This window comes from Oncorhynchus mykiss, chromosome 10, assembly GCF_013265735.2.
Source record: "Oncorhynchus mykiss isolate Arlee chromosome 10, USDA_OmykA_1.1, whole genome shotgun sequence".
NCBI classification, from domain to species: domain Eukaryota; kingdom Metazoa; phylum Chordata; class Actinopteri; order Salmoniformes; family Salmonidae; genus Oncorhynchus; species Oncorhynchus mykiss.
Genome location: NC_048574.1, coordinates 30,374,115 through 30,393,456, shown reverse-complemented (window position 1 = coordinate 30,393,456; position 19,342 = coordinate 30,374,115). Strand labels below are relative to the sequence as shown.

The 19,342-nt window shown below is 45.0% G+C and overlaps 1 protein-coding gene across 4 annotated transcripts in view; it reads left to right on the top strand.

Annotated features, from left to right (window-relative positions):
* Nucleotides 1-19,342, top strand: part of LOC110533632 (cytospin-B) — a 136,175-nt gene that overhangs the window by 33,473 nt on the left and 83,360 nt on the right. Inside the window, exon 1 of one of the 4 annotated variants that reach the window (XM_021618038.2) lies at nt 9,775-9,870. The exons of 2 other annotated variants lie outside the window; for them this stretch is intronic. Coding sequence is in view for 1 of the 2 variants with exons in the window: in XM_021618037.2 (XP_021473712.1) it covers nt 12,888-12,927 (40 nt within the window). In the remaining variant the exon portion in view is untranslated. Of the gene's footprint in view, nt 1-9,774; nt 9,871-12,161; nt 12,928-19,342 lie in introns of those variants that run through there. One more of the 4 variants, XM_021618037.2, reaches the window with a different exon arrangement.

Sequence of the window (19,342 nt, the reverse complement as noted above, 5' to 3'; positions counted from 1 at the left end):
TATGCTGTCAGTCACAATGAATGAAAGATGGTTATGTTCTGTATGTGCTGGAGGTAAATTACCTCTATTGATTTATGTCAACGTATTATTTTATTGATTTACTTGATCTTCTCACCACCTTGCTCTGTGGTAAGTATTTTGTACCAAAGCCAGTTTTTATTGCTGGATTATGTAACTGTCAGCATTGTTGTGTTAGTCTTGTAAACTCCATTCTGCTCCTATTCAGGCAATCTGGACCTGCAAGGCTTTGAGCCACAGTTTTCATTACCCTAGCATTGTTCAGACATTACACATGTTCTATACATCAAAATCTGCTTTCATTCATGATGTTTGATGTTGGCTTTGATGTTTCTTCCAAATACCAGATTGAACATTTTATTGAAAGATAATCTTTCACTTGTTCTATGTAGTCTGTGTGTGAGCGTGTAGTAGGCTACTCTCTCAAATGCCACAGTTTAAAGGTAAGTTATGCATCAGCCATGCCTGTCTTACACTGTTCCAACAATGTGATTCATTAGTTTGTGCCAGAACATTAGCCTGTCCCAGAGAGAGAGAGAGAGAGAGAGAGAGAGAGAGAGAGAGAGAGAGAGAGAGAGAGAGAGAGAGAGAGAGAGAGAGAGAGAGAGAGAGAGAGAGAGAGAGAGAGAGAGCGAGCGAGCGAGAGATTCACACTGTGCCATCAGATGAGGGTTTAACACCACAGCCACATCCAGATGACTTATTTAAGCAATTCATCAATATTTAAATGAAGAGGGTAGAGGATCCCCTGTGGAGTGCCAGGATGAGAGAAGACGGAGCAGTTGCTACTCTATAAATAACATTTTTATCATCAGCCCTGATGAGATAAGATGATGTGCACTAGTAGCTACTTCATGGATGGGTACTCCCTTTAAATCAGAACAGGTGTGAGGTACACACTGCTGTTCTGGAATGGATGCAGAGCACTTACTGCAGTCAGTTTGAACTTTGAAGGTCTCGTGGTGTGTCACTGTTCAAAGGGCCAGTTTTACTCAGTAATTTTATTGCCTTTTCCAGTAGCAGTGTCTTGACTTAAAGATACAATAGATATTTGAAAATCCTCTATGGCTCAATATCAATATCTGTGAAGCCAATATCTGCTGTTAGAACACAGTGTCCACAGCTGTAACTGGTGGCTTGACAGTGTTCTAAACTACTAGAGGGCAAAGAAGATCTCATTGTGATGACTGATTCAGCCCAGACGCTAATTCTGGAGCCCCTCTGGCCCTGTCTGACACTCACACTGTGCCACGGTCATTAGGAGGTCAGTATTTGTCATCAGGACCAACTTAGGTTAGGAAGCCTTCACACCTCCTGCCACGTTTACCGCACACTCTTCACTTCCATTTCATTAAGAACCCACTGAACTTACTTGCTGTAAACATGGACCACAAACTGATTAGCTAGCATAGTTAGCTGTAATAATGGGGGACCCACCCAACAATGTCTCTCTGTTTCTCACAAACTGTAGTTTTGGCAAGTCAGTTAGGACATCTACTTTGTGCATGACACAAGTAATTGTTCCAGCAATTGTTTACAGACAGATTATTTCACTGTATCACAATTCCAGTGGGTCAGAAGTTTACATACACTGTGCCTTTAAACAGCTGTGCCTTTGACTGTGCCTTTAAACAGCTTGGAAAATTCCAGGAAATGTCATGGCTTTAGAAGCTTCTGACAGACTAAGTGACATCATTTGAGTCAATTGGAGCTGTACCTGTGGATGTATTTCAAGGCCTACCTTCAAACCCAGTGCCTCTTTGCTTGTCATCATGGGAAAACCAAAAGAACTCAGCCAAGACCTTAGAAAAAAAATTGTAGACCTCCACAAGTCTGGTTCTTCCATGGGAGTATTTTCCAAATGACTGAAAGAATCACGTTCATCTGAACAAACAGTACGCAAGTATAAACACCATGGGACCACGCAGCCGTCATACCGCTCAGGAAGGAGACGCGTTCTGTCTCCTAGAGATGATCGTACTTTGGTGTGAAAAGTGCAAATCAATCCCAGAACAACAGCAAAGGACCTTGTGGAGATGCTAGAGGAAACAGGTACAAAAGTATCTATATCCACAGTAAAACAAGTCCTATATCGACATAACCTAAAAGGCCGCTCAGCAAGGAAGAAGCCACTGTGTAGTGCATTATATAGTAATTAGGGTGACATTTTGGACACACTCTGGGCCATGAAGGGACAGTGTGTGTCTGTGGGTCGCAATGGAGCCCACCTGACTGGGGCACAGTCACTCTCTCTAGCTCCTCCTCATCACTGCCATATGAATTAATCCAACATGCCTCAATACCACTGGGACTCCTCAGTCCTCTTTAGCCTCCATAAGCATTCTACCATGACAGACAGACACACAGTCACGTAGAGTAGGCCAGAAGGCTACACTGGAAAACCTGACCTCTATCAAAATAAAAAGATGGCGGAGCCACAAAAGTTCTGTGCAAGGGTGTTTATTTACAAAGTGATTTCGGAACAAAAACAGTGCTACCATCATATACCTTATGAGCCAGCTAAAAACAATGCTGCCCCATTCACAGCTCAATCCAAAAAGCCTCCCCATGAACTGAAAGAGAGGCTCCTTTTGTAGGGCTAGCCCCTCCCCTCAGAACAATTAAGCAATTACCTCATCAAACCTACATTTTCCATTAACTAAACATACTAAAGTATATACAGTGCCTTGCGAAAGTATTCGGCCCCCTTGAACTTTGCGACCTTTTGACACATTTCAGGCTTCAAACATAAAGATATAAAACTGTATTTTTTTGTGAAGAATCAACAACAAGTGGGACACAATCATGAAGTGGAACGACATTTATTGGATATTTCAAACTTTTTTAACAAATCAAAAACTGAAAAATTGGGCGTGCAAAATTATTCAGCCCCCTTAAGTTAATACTTTGTAGCGCCACCTTTTGCTGCGATTACAGCTGTAAGTCGCTTGGGGTATGTCTCTATCAGTTTTGCACATCGAGAGACTGACATTTTTTCCCATTCCTCCTTGCAAAACAGCTCGAGCTCAGTGAGGTTGGATGGAGAGCATTTGTGAACAGCAGTTTTCAGTTCTTTCCACAGATTCTCGATTGGATTCAGGTCTGGACTTTGACTTGGCCATTCTAACACCTGGATATGTTTATTTTTGAACCATTCCATTGTAGATTTTGCATTATGTTTTGGATCATTGTCTTGTTGGAAGACAAATCTCCGTCCCAGTCTCAGGTCTTTTGCAGACTCCATCAGGTTTTCTTCCAGAATGGTCCTGTATTTGGCTCCATCCATCTTCCCATCAATTTTAACCATCTTCCCTGTCCCTGCTGAAGAAAAGCAGGCCCAAACCATGATGCTGCCACCACCATGTTTGACAGTGGGGATGGTGTGTTCAGCTGTGTTGCTTTTACGCCAAACATAACGTTTTGCATTGTTGCCAAAAAGTTCAATTTTGGTTTCATCTGACCAGAGCACATTCTTCCACATGTTTGGTGTGTCTCCCAGGTGGCTTGTGGCAAACTTTAAACAACACTTTTTATGGATATCTTTAAGAAATGGCTTTCTTCTTGCCACTCTTCCATAAAGGCCAGATTTGTGCAATTGATTGTTGTCCTATGGACAGAGTCTCCCACCTCAGCTGTAGATCTCTGCAGTTCATCCAGTGTGATCATGGGCCTCTTGGCTGCATCTCTGATCAGTCTTCTCCTTGTATGAGCTGAAAGGTTAGAGGGACGGCCAGGTCTTGGTAGATTTGCAGCGGTCTGATACTCCTTCCATTTCAATATTATCGCTTGCACAGTGCTCCTTGGGATGTTTAAAGCTTGGGAAATATTTTTGTATCCAAATCCGGCTTTAAACTTCTTCACAACAGTATCTCGGACCTGCCTGGTGTGTTCCTTGTTCTTCATGATGCTCTCTGCGCTTTTAACGGACCTCTGAGACTATCACAGTGCAGGTGCATTTATACGGAGACTTGATTACACACAGGTGGATTGTATTTATCATCATTAGTCATTTAGGTCAACATTGGATCATTCAGAGATCCTCACTGAACTTCTGGAGAGAGTTTGCTGCACTGAAAGTAAAGGGGCTGAATAATTTTGCACGCCCAATTTTTCAGTTTTTGAATTGTTAAAAAAGTTTGAAATATCCAATAAATGTCGTTCCACTTCATGATTGTGTCCCACTTGTTGTAGATTCTTCACAAAAAAATACAGTTTTATATCTTTATGTTTGAAGCCTGAAATGTGTCAAAAGGTCGCAAAGTTCAAGGGGGCCGAATACTTTCGCAAGGCACTGTACATTGCAACATGTTTATGAAACAATATCACAACATATTTGCAAAATTACGTCACTACTGACAGTGTCTTTCAATATGCACATTTTACATTAATGAGCCATTTGGGATAGGCACTACAAAGTCAGCCCAATTCCCTTTGCCCGGGTCCTTATCCAGCATACCCGGAAGCTACAGAGATGGAGAGAGAGAGGAACAGAACAAACAAACGCGCTCATCCATAACATCGATAAGTAAAATACATATTGCTTGTATTAAATATGAACATTGACATAAGTGTGAAATGTATGTACTAAGACAGAGAAGTTGACTTGTGTGTCGATCCACATTGTTAACTTATCTTATAATGGAGCAGGGAGGAGTGATGAATGTGTACGTGCGTTAAAGAACCAAATACTGCCCGCGGCCAGTGACGGACTTCTACGTCACATTACCTTCCTCCTCTCCTGAAGCGACCAGGTTCGGGAGCCTTGATAGGTAGTCCGCCGTGACGTTCTCTTTTCCTGCCTTGTGACGGACACAGAACCTGAAGGGCTGGAGCTCCAGATACCACCTGGTCACACAAGAATTCGGTCCTTCATGGTCTGGATACAGGTGAGTGCTCTGTGGTCCGTGTGCAGGTCAAATTCCCTCCCAAAAAGGTAGTAACGGAGACTATCTAGGGCCCACTTTATAGCCAGGCACTCCTTCTCGATTGTAGAATACCTGGTTTCCCTGGGCAACAGCTTCTGACTCGGGTACAGCACGGGAAGCTTTTCTCCTGGCTCTCCTTGGGCCAGTACAGCTCCATTTGCCACAGCCGAAGCGTCCACCTGCACGAGAAATCTCTTCTGAAAATCATGGGTCTGGAGAACAGGGAATGAGCACAGTCGTATTTTCAGTATCCTGAAGGCTTCCTCACACTCCTCAGTCCACTTCACAGGGTTGCTGGCCACCTTTGAGGTTGGTCAGAGGGGCAGCGATGGTCGAAAACTGCAGAATGAATCTTCGGTACCAACCTGCCAGACCTAGGAAGGACACCTGTGTCTTGGTTCTGGGTTGAGGGCTGTTCCTGATGGACTCCACTTTGTCCACCTGAGGCCGAACTTCACCCTTACCCAGCTGGTAACCCAGGTACTTTGTCTCCTGTTTCGCCCACTCACAGTTCAGGAGGTTAAGCGTGAGGCCTGCATCATGGATCTTCCCCAGGACGCTGCTAAGATGCTGTATGTGCTCCTCCCAGGAGTGGCTGTAGATCACCACGTCGACCAAGTAAGCAGCACAGTAATCGTCAGTCCTGGAGGACCTTGTCCATCAGCCTCTGGAAAGTTGCAGGGGCCCCATGAAGGCCAAACGGCATGTCCTTGAACTGGAACAGGCCCATTGGCGTCCGGAATGCAGTGTAGGCCTTGGATTGTTCATCCAGGGGCACCTGCCAGTACCCTTTGCAGAGATCCAATGTGGTGATGTAATGAGCTCTACCTATTCTCTCCAGTAAGTCGTCAATGCGGGGCATGGGGTAGGCATCAAACTGGGAGATGGCATTCACCTTACGGAAGTCCATGCAGACGCGCAAAGAGCCATACTTCTTTGGGACAATGACAATAGGGCTGCTCCATTCACTTGAAGATGGCTCGACAACATCCATCTCTATCATGTTGTGGACCTCTTCCTTGAGTGCTACCACCAGCCTCTCAGGCACACGGTAAGGATGCTGGCGGACAGGGTTCTGGCCAGGCTTCAAGCGAATGACGTGTTCTAGGACTTTGGTTCTTCCTGGTCTCTGACTGAAGAGGGCCGGATACTTGTCAAACAGTTGCTTCAGCTCATCTTGCTTGTTTTCTTCTAGGTGAGCCAGTATGACTTCTGATTGTCCTTTCCATGTCTCTGTGACCCCATCCGACTCATCCTCTTCTACTCTGCGGAACTTAAAGGACCTTCCCTTGGATAGTTCCTCTTTCTCCTCCCATGCCTTGAGAAGGTTCACATGATAGGTTTGCTTCTTCTTACCCTTGTCCAGGTGCAGCACCTCGTAGGTCACCGGGCCCATCTTCCTCCCGATTAGGTACGGTCCTTGCCACTGTGCAAGGAGCTTGCTAGTAGATGAGGGAAGGAGGAGCAGGACTTTCTGTCCTGGCTCAAACTCTCTGTGGCGAGCGTGCTGGTCATACCCTCTCTTCTGGGCCTTCTGGGATTGCTGAAGGTTTGCCCTAGCTTCCTCTCGGTACCACTCCAACCTGTCTCGCATCTGGAGGACGTACTGGACAATCCCTTGTCCTGAGGTAGCTACTTGGGAACCTTCCCAGCACTTCTTCAGCAGGTCCAGTAGTCCCTGCACTGGCCATCCATAGAGGAGTTTGAATGGTGAGAAACCTGTCGATGCCTGAGGCACCTCCCTGTAAGCAAAAAGCAGAATGGGTAACCACGTATCCCAGTCTTTACCAGTGTCAGCCACAAACTTCCTCAGCATGTTCTTAAGCGTTTGGTTGAATCTCTCTACGAGCCCATCCGTTTGGGGCTGGTAGGGAGTGGTTCTCAAGCCTTTAATGCCCAGCTCTTCGTGGAGTTGAACCATCAGTTGCGAGGTGAAGTTTGTCCCTTGGTCCGGATTTCATCTGGGATTCCTACACGACAGAAGAGCTGAACAAGAGCACTGATTATTTTTGGAGTGGTTATGGAACGGAGTGGGAAGGCTTCTGGGAACGATCACCAATATATACTTGTAACCTGCACTACTCTTCTCCAAGGGTCCAACAATGTCCATTGTAATTCTCTTGAATGGGGTAGAGAGAACTTGCAGATAACTTGCAGTAGAGGAGCCCGGTCAGAACTACGGACAGCACTGGTTCTGGCACGTGGGGCATGATTTGCAGTAGGTTTGTACAGCAGTATACATGGAGGGCCAAAAGAAACGGGAGCCTAGCCTAAGATAGGTCTTATGTTGCCCTAGATGACCTGCCTGCCAATGGAACTGTATGTGCAAGGTTGAGAACAAGTGGTCTACAGGTAGATGGCACCACCAACTTCCTGCTATCTGCCTCTGACCCAATGTAGAGTATGTGGTGGTCTACTGTGTATGTCCCCCCACATGAAGATTGACTGTCCCCAGCTAAGGCCTTGTCAAACAAACATTTCAAGGTTGCATCAGACTCCTGCAGTGTAGCAACATTTTGTGGAACATCCCATTGCACCTCTAACCCAGACACATCAGCAACAGGTACAGGGGTTCCCACATACTTCTCAAGACGCCGCTGGCGGCGTGACTTTCTGGGCCCTTTGGTTCCCCCCTCGCACAGACTATCACACAAGTCAGGCAGAGGTTGTAAACCAGCTTTGGCCTGGGCACGAGTGACAGCTGAACATGACACCTGAACATCAGACTGGCCAACTGACTGCTCATATAGCTGACCCCCCACACTTCCCAACAGATCAGAGAGTGCAGGCACATCCCTCCCCAAAATCATCTCAAGGTAGCTTTTCCATTACCCCAACTTTGAGGTATTTCTGACCCTGAATCTCCACTGTGAGTTCAGCTGTGGGCTGCTGTGACTGGTCACCATGGACACATTGGATCAGTGTCTGGTGACCGTAATCAATGTCATTAACAGGTACATTACATTTTCTGATCAACGACATGGAACTGCCGGTGTCAATCATTGCAGTAAGACCTTTACCATTCACTTTAACAGGTACCAAGCCTGACCCTTCCCCAGTCTGTCTATTCTGAACACCATCCCCCTCTCTGGGCACATAACAGTAACCTGAGAGCTTGGATTTACGTAGCGGACACATTGACGCTTTGTGCCCCTGCTGCCGGCAGTAAAAACAGGTCAGACCGCCCATCAGAGCGAACTGCATGATCCTTTACCTCCCTCTCCCCAGAGTTACCTCCACCATCTCTGATGTCCCTTGTGTCTCTGAGACTCCTTGGAGCTGGTGCTGCAGGTTGTGGTGGTCCCCCTTTACGTGCATTAAGGTACTGCAGTGCAAGCTTGGCCCCAATAAGCCCGTCCTTGGGCTCGTGCTCTTGGACCCAGGTTTGAATGTTGTGTGGTAGAACTTGTAGAAGTTGCTCGAGGGTGATGACCTCACCGATTTCGTCCTGTGTCTTCTCCTCCGGTCGAACCCATCTTCGGTAGAGACCCTTAAGGCGATGGTACGTCTCTGTCGGCGACTCACCCGATGGCGTCGATGCCCCTCTGAAGCGTTGACGGTAGGTCTCTGGGGAGATGTCGAACTTCACCATCAGCGCTTCCTTCAAGCCCTTGTAGACATTGGACAGCCCCTCATCCATTGCTGTGTAACCCTCTAAGGCCTTGCCCGTGAGCAATGGGACAAGCCTGCAAGCCCACTCTACCTCCGGCCACGTCTTGGCCATGCGCTCAAACCTCAGCAGGTAGTTTTCAATGTCCTCCCCCTGCTGGTATGAGGGCATCTTTGGCTCCTTCCTTAGGAATGCTGGAAGCTGGACGTTAACACTGCTGGACTGGTCTCCTGGTGCTGGGGCTGGCCTCATTACTGCTTGGGGATCCAGCTGTGGAGTTGAAGTCCCTGCTGCGTCGAGCCTTTGTCGTCCTGGTGTTGGCAGACCCAATATTGGGCTCTCACTGACGAGTCCCGCTTGGTGAGAAGCTGTGAGGATAGATTGGCGTAGACCCCGTAACTCCTGCTTGAGGTCTTCGTCCCTCCTCTCAAGGCAGGTGAATAGTTGCTGGAAAAGGGCTAGCATGGTTGGGTGTGGTTCTGGTCCCCCAACTGCTCCTTCAGTCAGCTGGTATTTTCTGGCTGTATCTGCTGGTTCAAACGGTAGCTCAAACGGTTCTGGTTGTGTTTGGCCCCTTGGTCGGGCTCCTAGTTTCTCATACTTGTCCTCTTCTTCACCAGACGATTCCAATATATTCCACCCCGGTTCAACTTCAGGTACCTTTTCTGACAGTTGATCCTGCTGCTAAGAACGCAATCCTGTACGCATTGCTTTACCTCTCTTGTTGGAATTCACTGATTTGCGGTGCTTTATCCCACCACATGTCACGTAGAGTAGGCCAGAAGGCTAAACTGGAAAACCTGACCTCTATCAAAATAAAAAGATGGCAGAGCCACAAAAGTTATTCTGTGCAAGGGTGTTTATTTACAAAGTGATTCCGGAACAAAAACAACAGTACTGCCATCACATACCTTATGAGCCAGCTAAAAACAATGCTGCCCCATTCACAGCTCAATCCAAAAAGCCTCCCCATGAACTGAAAGAGAGGCTCCTTTTGTAGGGCTAGCCCCTCCCCTCAGAACAATTAACACCAATTAATTAAGCAATTACCTCGTCAAACCTACATTTTCCATTAACTAAACATACTAAAGTATATACATTGCAACATGTTTATGAAACAATATCACAACATAACATCACTACTGACAGTGTCTTTCAATATGCACATTTACATTGATGAGCCATTTGGGGCAGGCACTACAAAGTCAGCCCAATTCCCTTTGCTCGGGTCCTTATCCAGCATACCCGGAAGCTACAGAGATGGAGAGAGAGAGGAACAGAACAAACAAACAACGTGCTCATCCATAACATCGATAAGTAAAATACATATTGCTTGTATTAAATATGAACATTGACATAAGTGTGAAATGTATGAACTAAGACAGAGAAGTTAACTTGTGTGTCGACCCACATTGTTAACTTATCTTATAATGGAGCAGGGAGGAGTGATGAATGTGTTTGTGCGTTAAAGAACCAAATACTGCCCGCGGCCAGTGACGGACTTCTACGTCACACACACACACACACAGAGGCATACATGCTTACAGAGAGAGAGAGAAACACACACAAGTACTGGTGGTGCGCGGGTCAGCTGTTTGTTCACCTGCCTGCAATTGCTAATAACCCATCCACAACTGACTGAAAATGAAAATATGAGGCCCTAACCCGCAAATATAGAAAATGCACTGTTGGCTACAGTCAGAGACAGCGTAACAATATTTTGCCTAATTTAGATATGTTTCTGCTGATCATTTTAAACTAACACCTTTACAGACGGTCCTTAACTGCGTATTCACATTCTCTCAAGATGCTGAAAGAAAGAAATCATATTTCTTCACTCCTATTCCCGAGTCAAAATATACTTTCAGTGTATAATTTTTCTGCAAGAAATGCTTAATTCTGCAGGAGTTAATATTAATGGTATTAAGGCTATTAAGAAGTTATAGACCATCAGTCACTGTCCAGATTTCAGTTTCCATTTAACCCATCTGAACAATAGTCTACACTTCCCTTGATGTGCCTCACAAGCATCACACATAACATAGGCACTGCTAACATCCTTTTTTAACACCACCAAATATTTCCTAAACATTACATTTCTGTCCCTCCCTTCTCATTATTTTCAACTCTGCGTTTCACAGCTTTTCTCTTATTGAATAAAACTCTGACATTGTCCTTTTTGCCTTAGTATATTGACCTTAACTTTTTCTGCCAGTTCCCAAAAGCGTATGGTGATTGGCATGTAGGCTATTTGGCACGTGTACAGTTAGGCCCTAAAGCTTAGGCTTACGCACTAATGTCAAATAGCCTACAATTAATCAAATAAAAACCTAAATGTAGCCTATAGATAGATAGATGGATAGAAATTGATACATTTGTGGATGTTTTGATATATTTGTATTTTTTTTCTACTCGACCGCCACACACCCGCCATTCATCCACACAATATTTCATGGCCCTAAACCCGCACACCATGCAGATATAACGGGGACTGCGGGTTATGAGTCAACCCGCAAATCACTAACAAGCACACACATACATACACACACACACACACTCAGAACACACTGAGAGCATTGGTAATGATGTTAGCAATGAGGAATCAGGAATCCACACCCACCCAGTATATCTTCAAAGTATAGGATTAACATGCAAATATAGGGCTATTAAGCCTAGTCCTGGACTAAGAAGTGCTTTCAATGGAGAATCTCCATTGAGAATGATTTTTAGTACAATACTTAATTTGTGTCTAGGAAACCGGCCCATGGTCTATTTAGGAAAAATATATGTAGATATTCTGACATAAGGTTTGTGTCGACTAAAGTACATACAACATCCATCTATGTCATGAGAAGACTGTGCCCCAAGCAACCCCCAAATACTGAAATTCTTCTAAATGTTTCTTGGAGGCCATAGAAATGGTGCTCCTGTGGCGAGGAGGACATTAACTGGATTAGAGCTATGTTTGTTTATCGAGGGTGGTTCTGCAGTGATGGGCTCAGACAGGAGAGAGGATCAGTAGAGAACACTGAAGGAGGAGGAGAATGATGAGGAGGAGGAGGAGGCACCATCTCTTAGACCTTCTAAACTATTACGCCCTTAATGAGATTTTTCAAAATGCTTAATGTTGCAACAGATAGAGGCTCTTATAACTTTAATAGCACAATAAAATAAAATAGAGAGAAAGACAGAGGCACACATACAATCACACACATAGTGACAGAGAGGGAGGCACTGAATGATGGAGGGAAAGAGAAAGAGAGGTTGCCTTAAAGTCGCGTCGCTCAAAAAAGTACCAATCCAACTGGAGATGACACATTAATTTACTCCCAACTTTATTTCTCCTACTGTGGCTTTTATCATCATGAATATTTCAGACACATACATTGTGAATGAGGGAGAGGGGAAAAACAAGCTATCCTCTCCTCTCACCCCCACTGCACCGCCCTCCCCTCACGCACACAACTTCCCAACGTTTTCATACACACTCACCCCAAAACAGCCCCCCAGTCTTGCTATGAAAACACTGGCAGTGTGTGTGATTTTGTGTGTGCACATGAATGCGTGTATGTGAAAGGAGGAGAAAGATACTGCATGTACTGTATGCGTGTGTTAAGAGTTAGCTCCAGCTAATCGGTGATCCTTCTCTCTGCTGGACGGATGATGTCAGGAGAGTTAACATGAAAGGGAAGAGAAGAGAGAGCTCTGCTGTAAGTCCCTGCCAACAAGACAAAACGTCCTTTTCCTCCTTATTTTTCCTTCCTCTCTTCCTCCTCTATCAGTCTCTCTCTCCTTCATTATACTGTACCAGAAAGAGGGGATTACTGTGTTGAGGTACAGTACACTGTTAAAAAGCAGCAGTCATTTCTGCTCTACTGTGATAGAGTGTAGAACAGCTCTGGGAGAGTGTGAGACAGGGAAGGAGGAGGAGCAGAGAAGGAGGATCGGTGGGTGTGGGTGTGTGTGGGGCCTGGAGAAGCCACTCCTCTGTGCTGATTTCAGCCGTCACTGGGCTAATGAAGCCCACACCGCTCTGCCAGTGTGTCATACTGTCACCAGCCTGGAGGACTGAGCACACACACGGCAGCGGGACAGTCTGCCTCCACTCACTCGGCCTCAGGAAGAGCTGGAGAGAAGAGAGAGGAAGGAAGGAAGGAAGGAAGGAGGGGATATTATTTGTATCTCCTGTATTTATCTCTGCCGGTGGATCAGACTGAGACTACATACTATAAGATAGAGAGTTTCTCTGAGCAAAGCCGCCTCCCCCGCGGCCAGGGTTCTTGGATTAGTCCTTCCTGGTGTGGATAGTGAATAGACCTGCGGACCGAACCAGCATGGGGAACCAGGCGGGTAGGCTGGAGGAACCTGAGTCAGGTCTGCTACCTTACTGTACTGTATCGTATGCCAGCTTAGCTCTGTTCACTCACCACTACTCTCTCCATCACTGAGGCTATCTATACTAATTCACTTCATCAGTATCTCTTTCACTCACTCTCTCTCTCTCTCTCTCTCCCATCCCCTCTCTGTCCCTCTTTGCTCTATTGATGTGAGGCAAACAAAGCCATGCATTGCCAAACAGCTTAGTTATGAATCTGATGCCATGTCAGAAAATCCCATTTAAAGGTTAATTATCAGACATAGAGAGCTGTACAGTGCCAGTGGCTCTGTTTGTACTGTAGGTTTACTTGGCCCTTCTTCTCTTATTCATCAGATTCTAAGAAGAAGGATATTCATTGACTAGTAGTGTGTGTGTGTCTGTGTGTGTGGTTCACCATATCTGGACATGAAAAGTGCTGAGTGTGTTTTATCTTCCAGCAGCTTCCTCTGTCAGAGGCAGGCAGGGAATCAGCCAGTGGAGATGGTATCGCTGTCCCATGCAGCTTCTCTCTCTTTCTGTCTCTCGCCTCTCTCTTTCGCCTCTCGCTCGCTCTCTTTTATCTCTCTCTCGCCTCTCCTCTCTCGCTGTCTCTCTCTCCCTCTGCTGCCCTAAGGATAGACTGCTTAATACATTTACATTTCAAAGTCTCTGTTAACTTAATTTAGCAGCCTTTAACTTCACATTAGTCAGAGAAACCATTGGTATTTCTGTCTCCCTTCTTGCTTCTTTCTGTTCTCTCATCAACAAATGTTCATTTCAGGTTGTGTTCTACCTCTGTCCTATCCATGAACAGCATATCCGCATTATCAGCTCCTGTCTGTGGGCTCATTGCCTCCTCTAGTGTAAAATAACTTGTTGCACAGCTGACAAAGAGGTGTGTGTGTAAGTGCTGCGTATGCATCTTTGTGTGTGCATGTATGTGTTTAGGAGTGTGTGTGTGTGGGAGCACCTCTGTAGCCGGATCTCTTTCCACCCAGTGTGTGCAGCCAGTGAAGTCCCTGTGTCACTCACAGTGTGGCCAAGAAGGCAATAGAGAAAAGCCAGGCAGGCAGCCTGTGAGGCCAGAGCCCACACCTCACAGTGTAGCGTTGTCAGTTAGTGAGTGTTGTCGTGTCATTTCGGAGCGGTAGTGTGTGTGGTGTGAGAGAGCACGGTAGGCTCTGATTCGGAGGCTACAGTATAGCTGCTGCATGCCAGCAGGAGAGATTAGACTCTTGGTTCCTGTCACATACATTTCTCTACTATACTGCTCTCGAACAGGTCGCTTAAATGAGGGAGAGCATTGGCTATTTCATACACAGACTACAGTATATTGTTGTTCACATGTCATGTAGGATTTAGGATTTGGTTTCTGGTCAAGGCGTAATGAAGACATCAATGAAGTAATTTGAATTTTGTCACTGAGGATTTCATAACTGTTCTTATTACTGTAGAATTATATCGGCCAAATTTGGGGTAAAAACCAGTTCAGACATGAGTCCTCTGTACTGAACACACAGTGTGAGGTGAGGTATCCTCAAGCGTCTCATGGTGACTTGTATTCTAGAACAACTGGAAGGCGTCCCATAAGCCCTGTGGTGTGATCCATCTATGCTGTCACTTCCTGCTGTCTGTCTGACACTGTGTTTTCCTCCATCGGAATGTATGTGTGTGCATGCGCACTCGTGTGTGTCCATTTCATATGAGGCTAAACATCATCCAATTACAGCCTCCTTGGGTAGCATCTGTCATCTGTCAAGTATTTGTATCACGTACAGTATGTTTCATATACAGTGTACAAAAAGTTAAGCTATTTCCATAACACAGACTGACCAGGTGAATCCAGATGTAAGCTATGATCCCTTATTAATATCACTTGTTAAATCAACTGCAATCAGTCTAAATGAAGGGGAGGAGACCATTTAAAGAAGGATTTTTAAGCCTTGAGACAATTGAGACATGGACATTATTTAACCAGGTAGGCCAGTTGAGAACAAGTTCTCATTTACAACTACGACCTGGCCAAGATAAAGCAAAGCAGTGCGACATAAACAACAACACAGAGTTACACATAAACAAATGTACAGTCAATAACACAAAAGAAAAGAAAATATAGAAAAATATATGTACAGTGTGTGCAAATGTAGAAGGGTAGGGAGGTAGGCAATAAATAGACCATAGAGGCGAAAATAATTACAATTTAACATTAATACTGGAGTGATAGATGTGCAGATGATGATGTGCAAGTAGAGATACTGGGCTGCAAAAGAGCAAGAGGGTAAGTAATGTTATGGGGATGAGGTAGTCGGGTGTGCTATTTACAGATTGGATGTGTACAGGTACAGTGATCGGTAAGCTGTTCTGACAGCTGATGCTTAAAGAGAGGGAGATACAGTGTGGCAAAAAAAGTATTTAGTCAGCCACCAATTGTGCTCCCACTTAAAAAGATGAGAGGCCGGTAATTTTCATCATAGGTACACTTCAACTATGACAGACAAAATGAGGGAAAAAAATCCAGAAAATCACATTGTAGGATTTTTTTATTAATTTATTTGCAAATGATGGTGGAAAATAAGCATTTGGTCAATAACAAAAGTTTATCTCAATACTTTTGTTATATACCCTTTGTTGGCAATGACAGAGCTCAAAAGTTTTTTATAAGTCTTCACAAGGTTTTCACACACTTGCTGGTATTTTGGCCCATTCCTCCATGCAGATCTCAGTGATGTTTTGGGGCTGTTGCTGGGCAACACGGACTTTCAACTCCCTTCAAAGATTTTCTATGGGGTTGAGATCTGGAGACTGGCTAGGCCACTCCAGGACCTTGAAATGCTTCTTACGAAGCCACTCCTTCGTTGCCCGGGCGGTGTGTTTGGGATCATTGTCATGCTGAAAGACCCAGCCACATTTCATCTTCAATGCCCTTGCTGATGGAAGGGGGTTTTCACTCAAAATCTCACGATACATGGCCCCATTCATTCTTTCCTTTACACGGATCAGTCGTCCTGGTCCCTTTGTAGAAAAACAGCCCCAAAGCATGATGTTTCCACCCCCATGCTTCACAGTCGGTATGGTGTTCTTTGGATGCAACTCAGCATTCTTTGTCCTCCAAACACGACGAGTTGAGTTTTTACCAAAAAGTTATATTTTGGTTTCATCATCCAAATGCTCTCTAGCAAACTTCAGACGGGCCTGGACATGTACTGGCTTAAGCAGGGGGACACGTCTGGCACTGCAGGATTTGAGTCCCTGGCGGCGTAGTGTGTTACTGATGGTAGGCTTTGTTACTTTGGTCCCAGCTCTCTGCGGGTCATTCACTAGGTCCCCCCGTGTGGTTCTGGGATTTTTGCTCACCGTTCTTGTGATCATTTTGACCCCACGGGGTGAGATCTTGCGTGGAGCCCTAGATCGAGGGAGATTATCAGTGGTCTTGTATGTCTTCCATTTCCTAATAATTGCTCCCACAGTTGATTTCTTCAAACCAAGCTGCTTACTTATTGTAGATTCAGTCTTCCCAGCCTGGTGCAGGTCTACAATTTTGTTTCTGGTGTCCTTTGACAGCTCTTTGGTCTTGGCCATAGTGGAGTTTGGAGTGTGACTGTTTGAGGTTGTGGACAGGTGTCTTTTATACTGATAACAAGTTCAAACAGGTGCCATTAATACAGGTAATGAGTGGGGGACAGAGGAGCCTCTTAAAGAAGAAGTTACAGGTCTGTGAGAGCCAGAAATCTTGCTTGTTTGTAGGTGACCAAATACTTATTTTCCACCATAATTTGCAAATAAATTCATAAAAAATCCTACAATGTGATTTTCTGGAATTTTGTTTCTCATTTTGTCTGTCATAGTTGAAGTGTACCTATGATGAAAATTACAGGCCTCTCGCATCTTTTTAAGTGAGAGAACTTGCACAATTGGTGGCTGACTAAATATTTTTTTTGCCCCACTGTATAATACTCCAGCTTCAGAGATTTTTGCAATTCGTTCCAGTCATTGTCCGCAGAGAACTCGAAGGAAAGGCGGCCAAATTAAGTGTTGGGTTTGGGGATGACCAGTGCAATATACCTGCTGGAGCGTGTGCTATGGTTGGGTGTTGCTATGGTGACCAGTGAGCTGAGATAAGGTGGGGCTTTACCTATCAAAGACTTATAGATGACCTGGAGCCAGTGGGTTTTGCGACGGATATATAGTGAGGGCCAGCCAACGAGAGCATACAGGTTGCAGTGGTGGGTAGTATATGGGGCTTTAGTGATAAAACCAGGCCTTCATGGTCAAATTGCTGCAAATAAACCACTACTAAAGGACAGTAATAAGAAGAAAATACTTGCTTGGGCCAAGAAACATGAGCAATGGACATTAGACATTATCTGTCCTTTGATCTAATGAGTCCAAATTTGAGACTTTTGGTTCCAACCACCGTGACTTTGTGAGATGCAGAGTAGGTGAACAGATGATCTCCTCATGTGTGTTTCCCACAGTGAAGCATGTAGAAGGAGGTGTGATGGTGTGGGGGTGCTTTGCTGGTGACACTGTCTTTGATTTATTTAGAATTCAAGGTACACTTAAGCAGCATGACCACAACAGCATTCTGCAGCGATACACCATCCCATCTGGTTTGAGCTTAGTGTGACTTTTATTTGTTTTTCAACAGGACAATGACCCAACACACCTCCAGGTTATGTAAGGGTTAATTGACCAAGAAGGAGAGTGATGGAGTGCTGCATCACAATCCCCCGACTTCAACCCAATTGAGATGGTTTGGGATGAGACGGGCCGCAGAAAAAGCAAGGAATAGCAACAAGTGCTCAGCATATGTGGGAACTCCTTCAAGACTGTTGGAAAAGCATTCCAGGTGAAGCTGGTTGAGAGAAAGCCAAGAGTGTGCAAAGGGTGGCTACTTTGAAGAATCTAAATTATAAAATATATTTTGATTTAACACTTTTTGGGTTACTACATGATTCCATGTGATTTCATAGTTTTGATGGCTTCAGTATTATTCTACAATTTAGAAAATAGTAAAAAATAAAGAAGAACCCTTGAATGAGTAGGTGTGTCCAAACTTTTGACTGATACTGTATGTATACACACACACACACACACACATGCGCTGTTCGATCCCATAAAGATCCTTATTATAATTTGAAGCGGTCTACTGTAAAGTTTATCAATCATGCTATTATTATTCACAGAACAGTGTTCAGCCATACTGGCCTACTTTCAGATCCGAATCCATGTAAACCAGAGGCATCTGGAGGCAGAATAAAAGCCCCGTCCATGGTGAACTGTGGCGACTGGCAAGATGTTTGTCATGTGAGGTGAGAAGGGGAGTCAGAGAGAGAGAGGGTTAGAGCGTTTCTCATGCTCAAAAAAGGATAGTGAGCTTGCACGGTCCTGTGGGTTTCTTGCCCATGCAGCATGGCCAGGATGTTTGGAGGTAGTGGTAATGCAGGAAAAGCTGCCAGAATGTTGGGAAAGCAGAGAAGCGTTTGATAGTTCTGGAGTGTTTTTGTCTGATATCAATGCAGCAATAACAATGGTGGTCACTAGAACAACATGACTGTTTGTTGTCTTTGCTCACACTTGGGCATCAGAAGTTTCAGTGAAGGAGAGTGATAGGCTAGACAGTCTACTACACACAGTGCTGGAGAGACTTTCTCAGGACACACAACAACAACCCACAGGAAAAGATTCCTCATCCGAAACAACACTATGTAACCAAACTAATCAGACTGTGATAACACAGGCTTTGTCTCAGGGAATTGCAGTGTGTCTGCTGAGAAAGTACATGTACAGTTCTTATTGTTCTGATAAATGTCTGTTCCTGACCTGACACTTTCACAATAGCAGACTTATCACATTCAGTATACACTAAGTATAAAGCAAGAGCAGAGTGGGTTGGGTGGGCTCCTGGGGCTGCTGGCAGGCGATGGATAGCTCCTTATGTTTATGAGGGCGAGGCTTCGATAGATTTGGTATTTTAAGGAAGAGTGTATAGTATGGAAGGGAGAAGGAAGAATCGATGTTGTACTTTGAAGTTTTCGGGCTGTGTATTTTTTCCAGATATGCTTGTTTTGATATAGGCTAAATTGTATTCAAATAGTTTATACAAAAGAGCGAGTTGCACCCCCTTTTGCCCTCAGAACAGCCTCAATTCGTGTTGAAAGCATTCCACAGGGATGCTGGCCCATGTTGACTCCAATGCTAACAAGTGACATCAATGAGGGATCATAGCTTTCACCTGGAATCACCTGGCCAGCGTAGGTCATGTTTTGTACACGTTGTGTATAATACTGTATGTGTTATACATACCGAAACAGAGAGAGTCTCTGCTGAGAGAGAGAGGTAGTGAGTGATGTAGTGTTCAGGTTATGCGATGCAATCACCTGCAGATGGGCGGCAACGTGCTGCTGGGTTCTTGGGCGAAGCTGTGTGTGC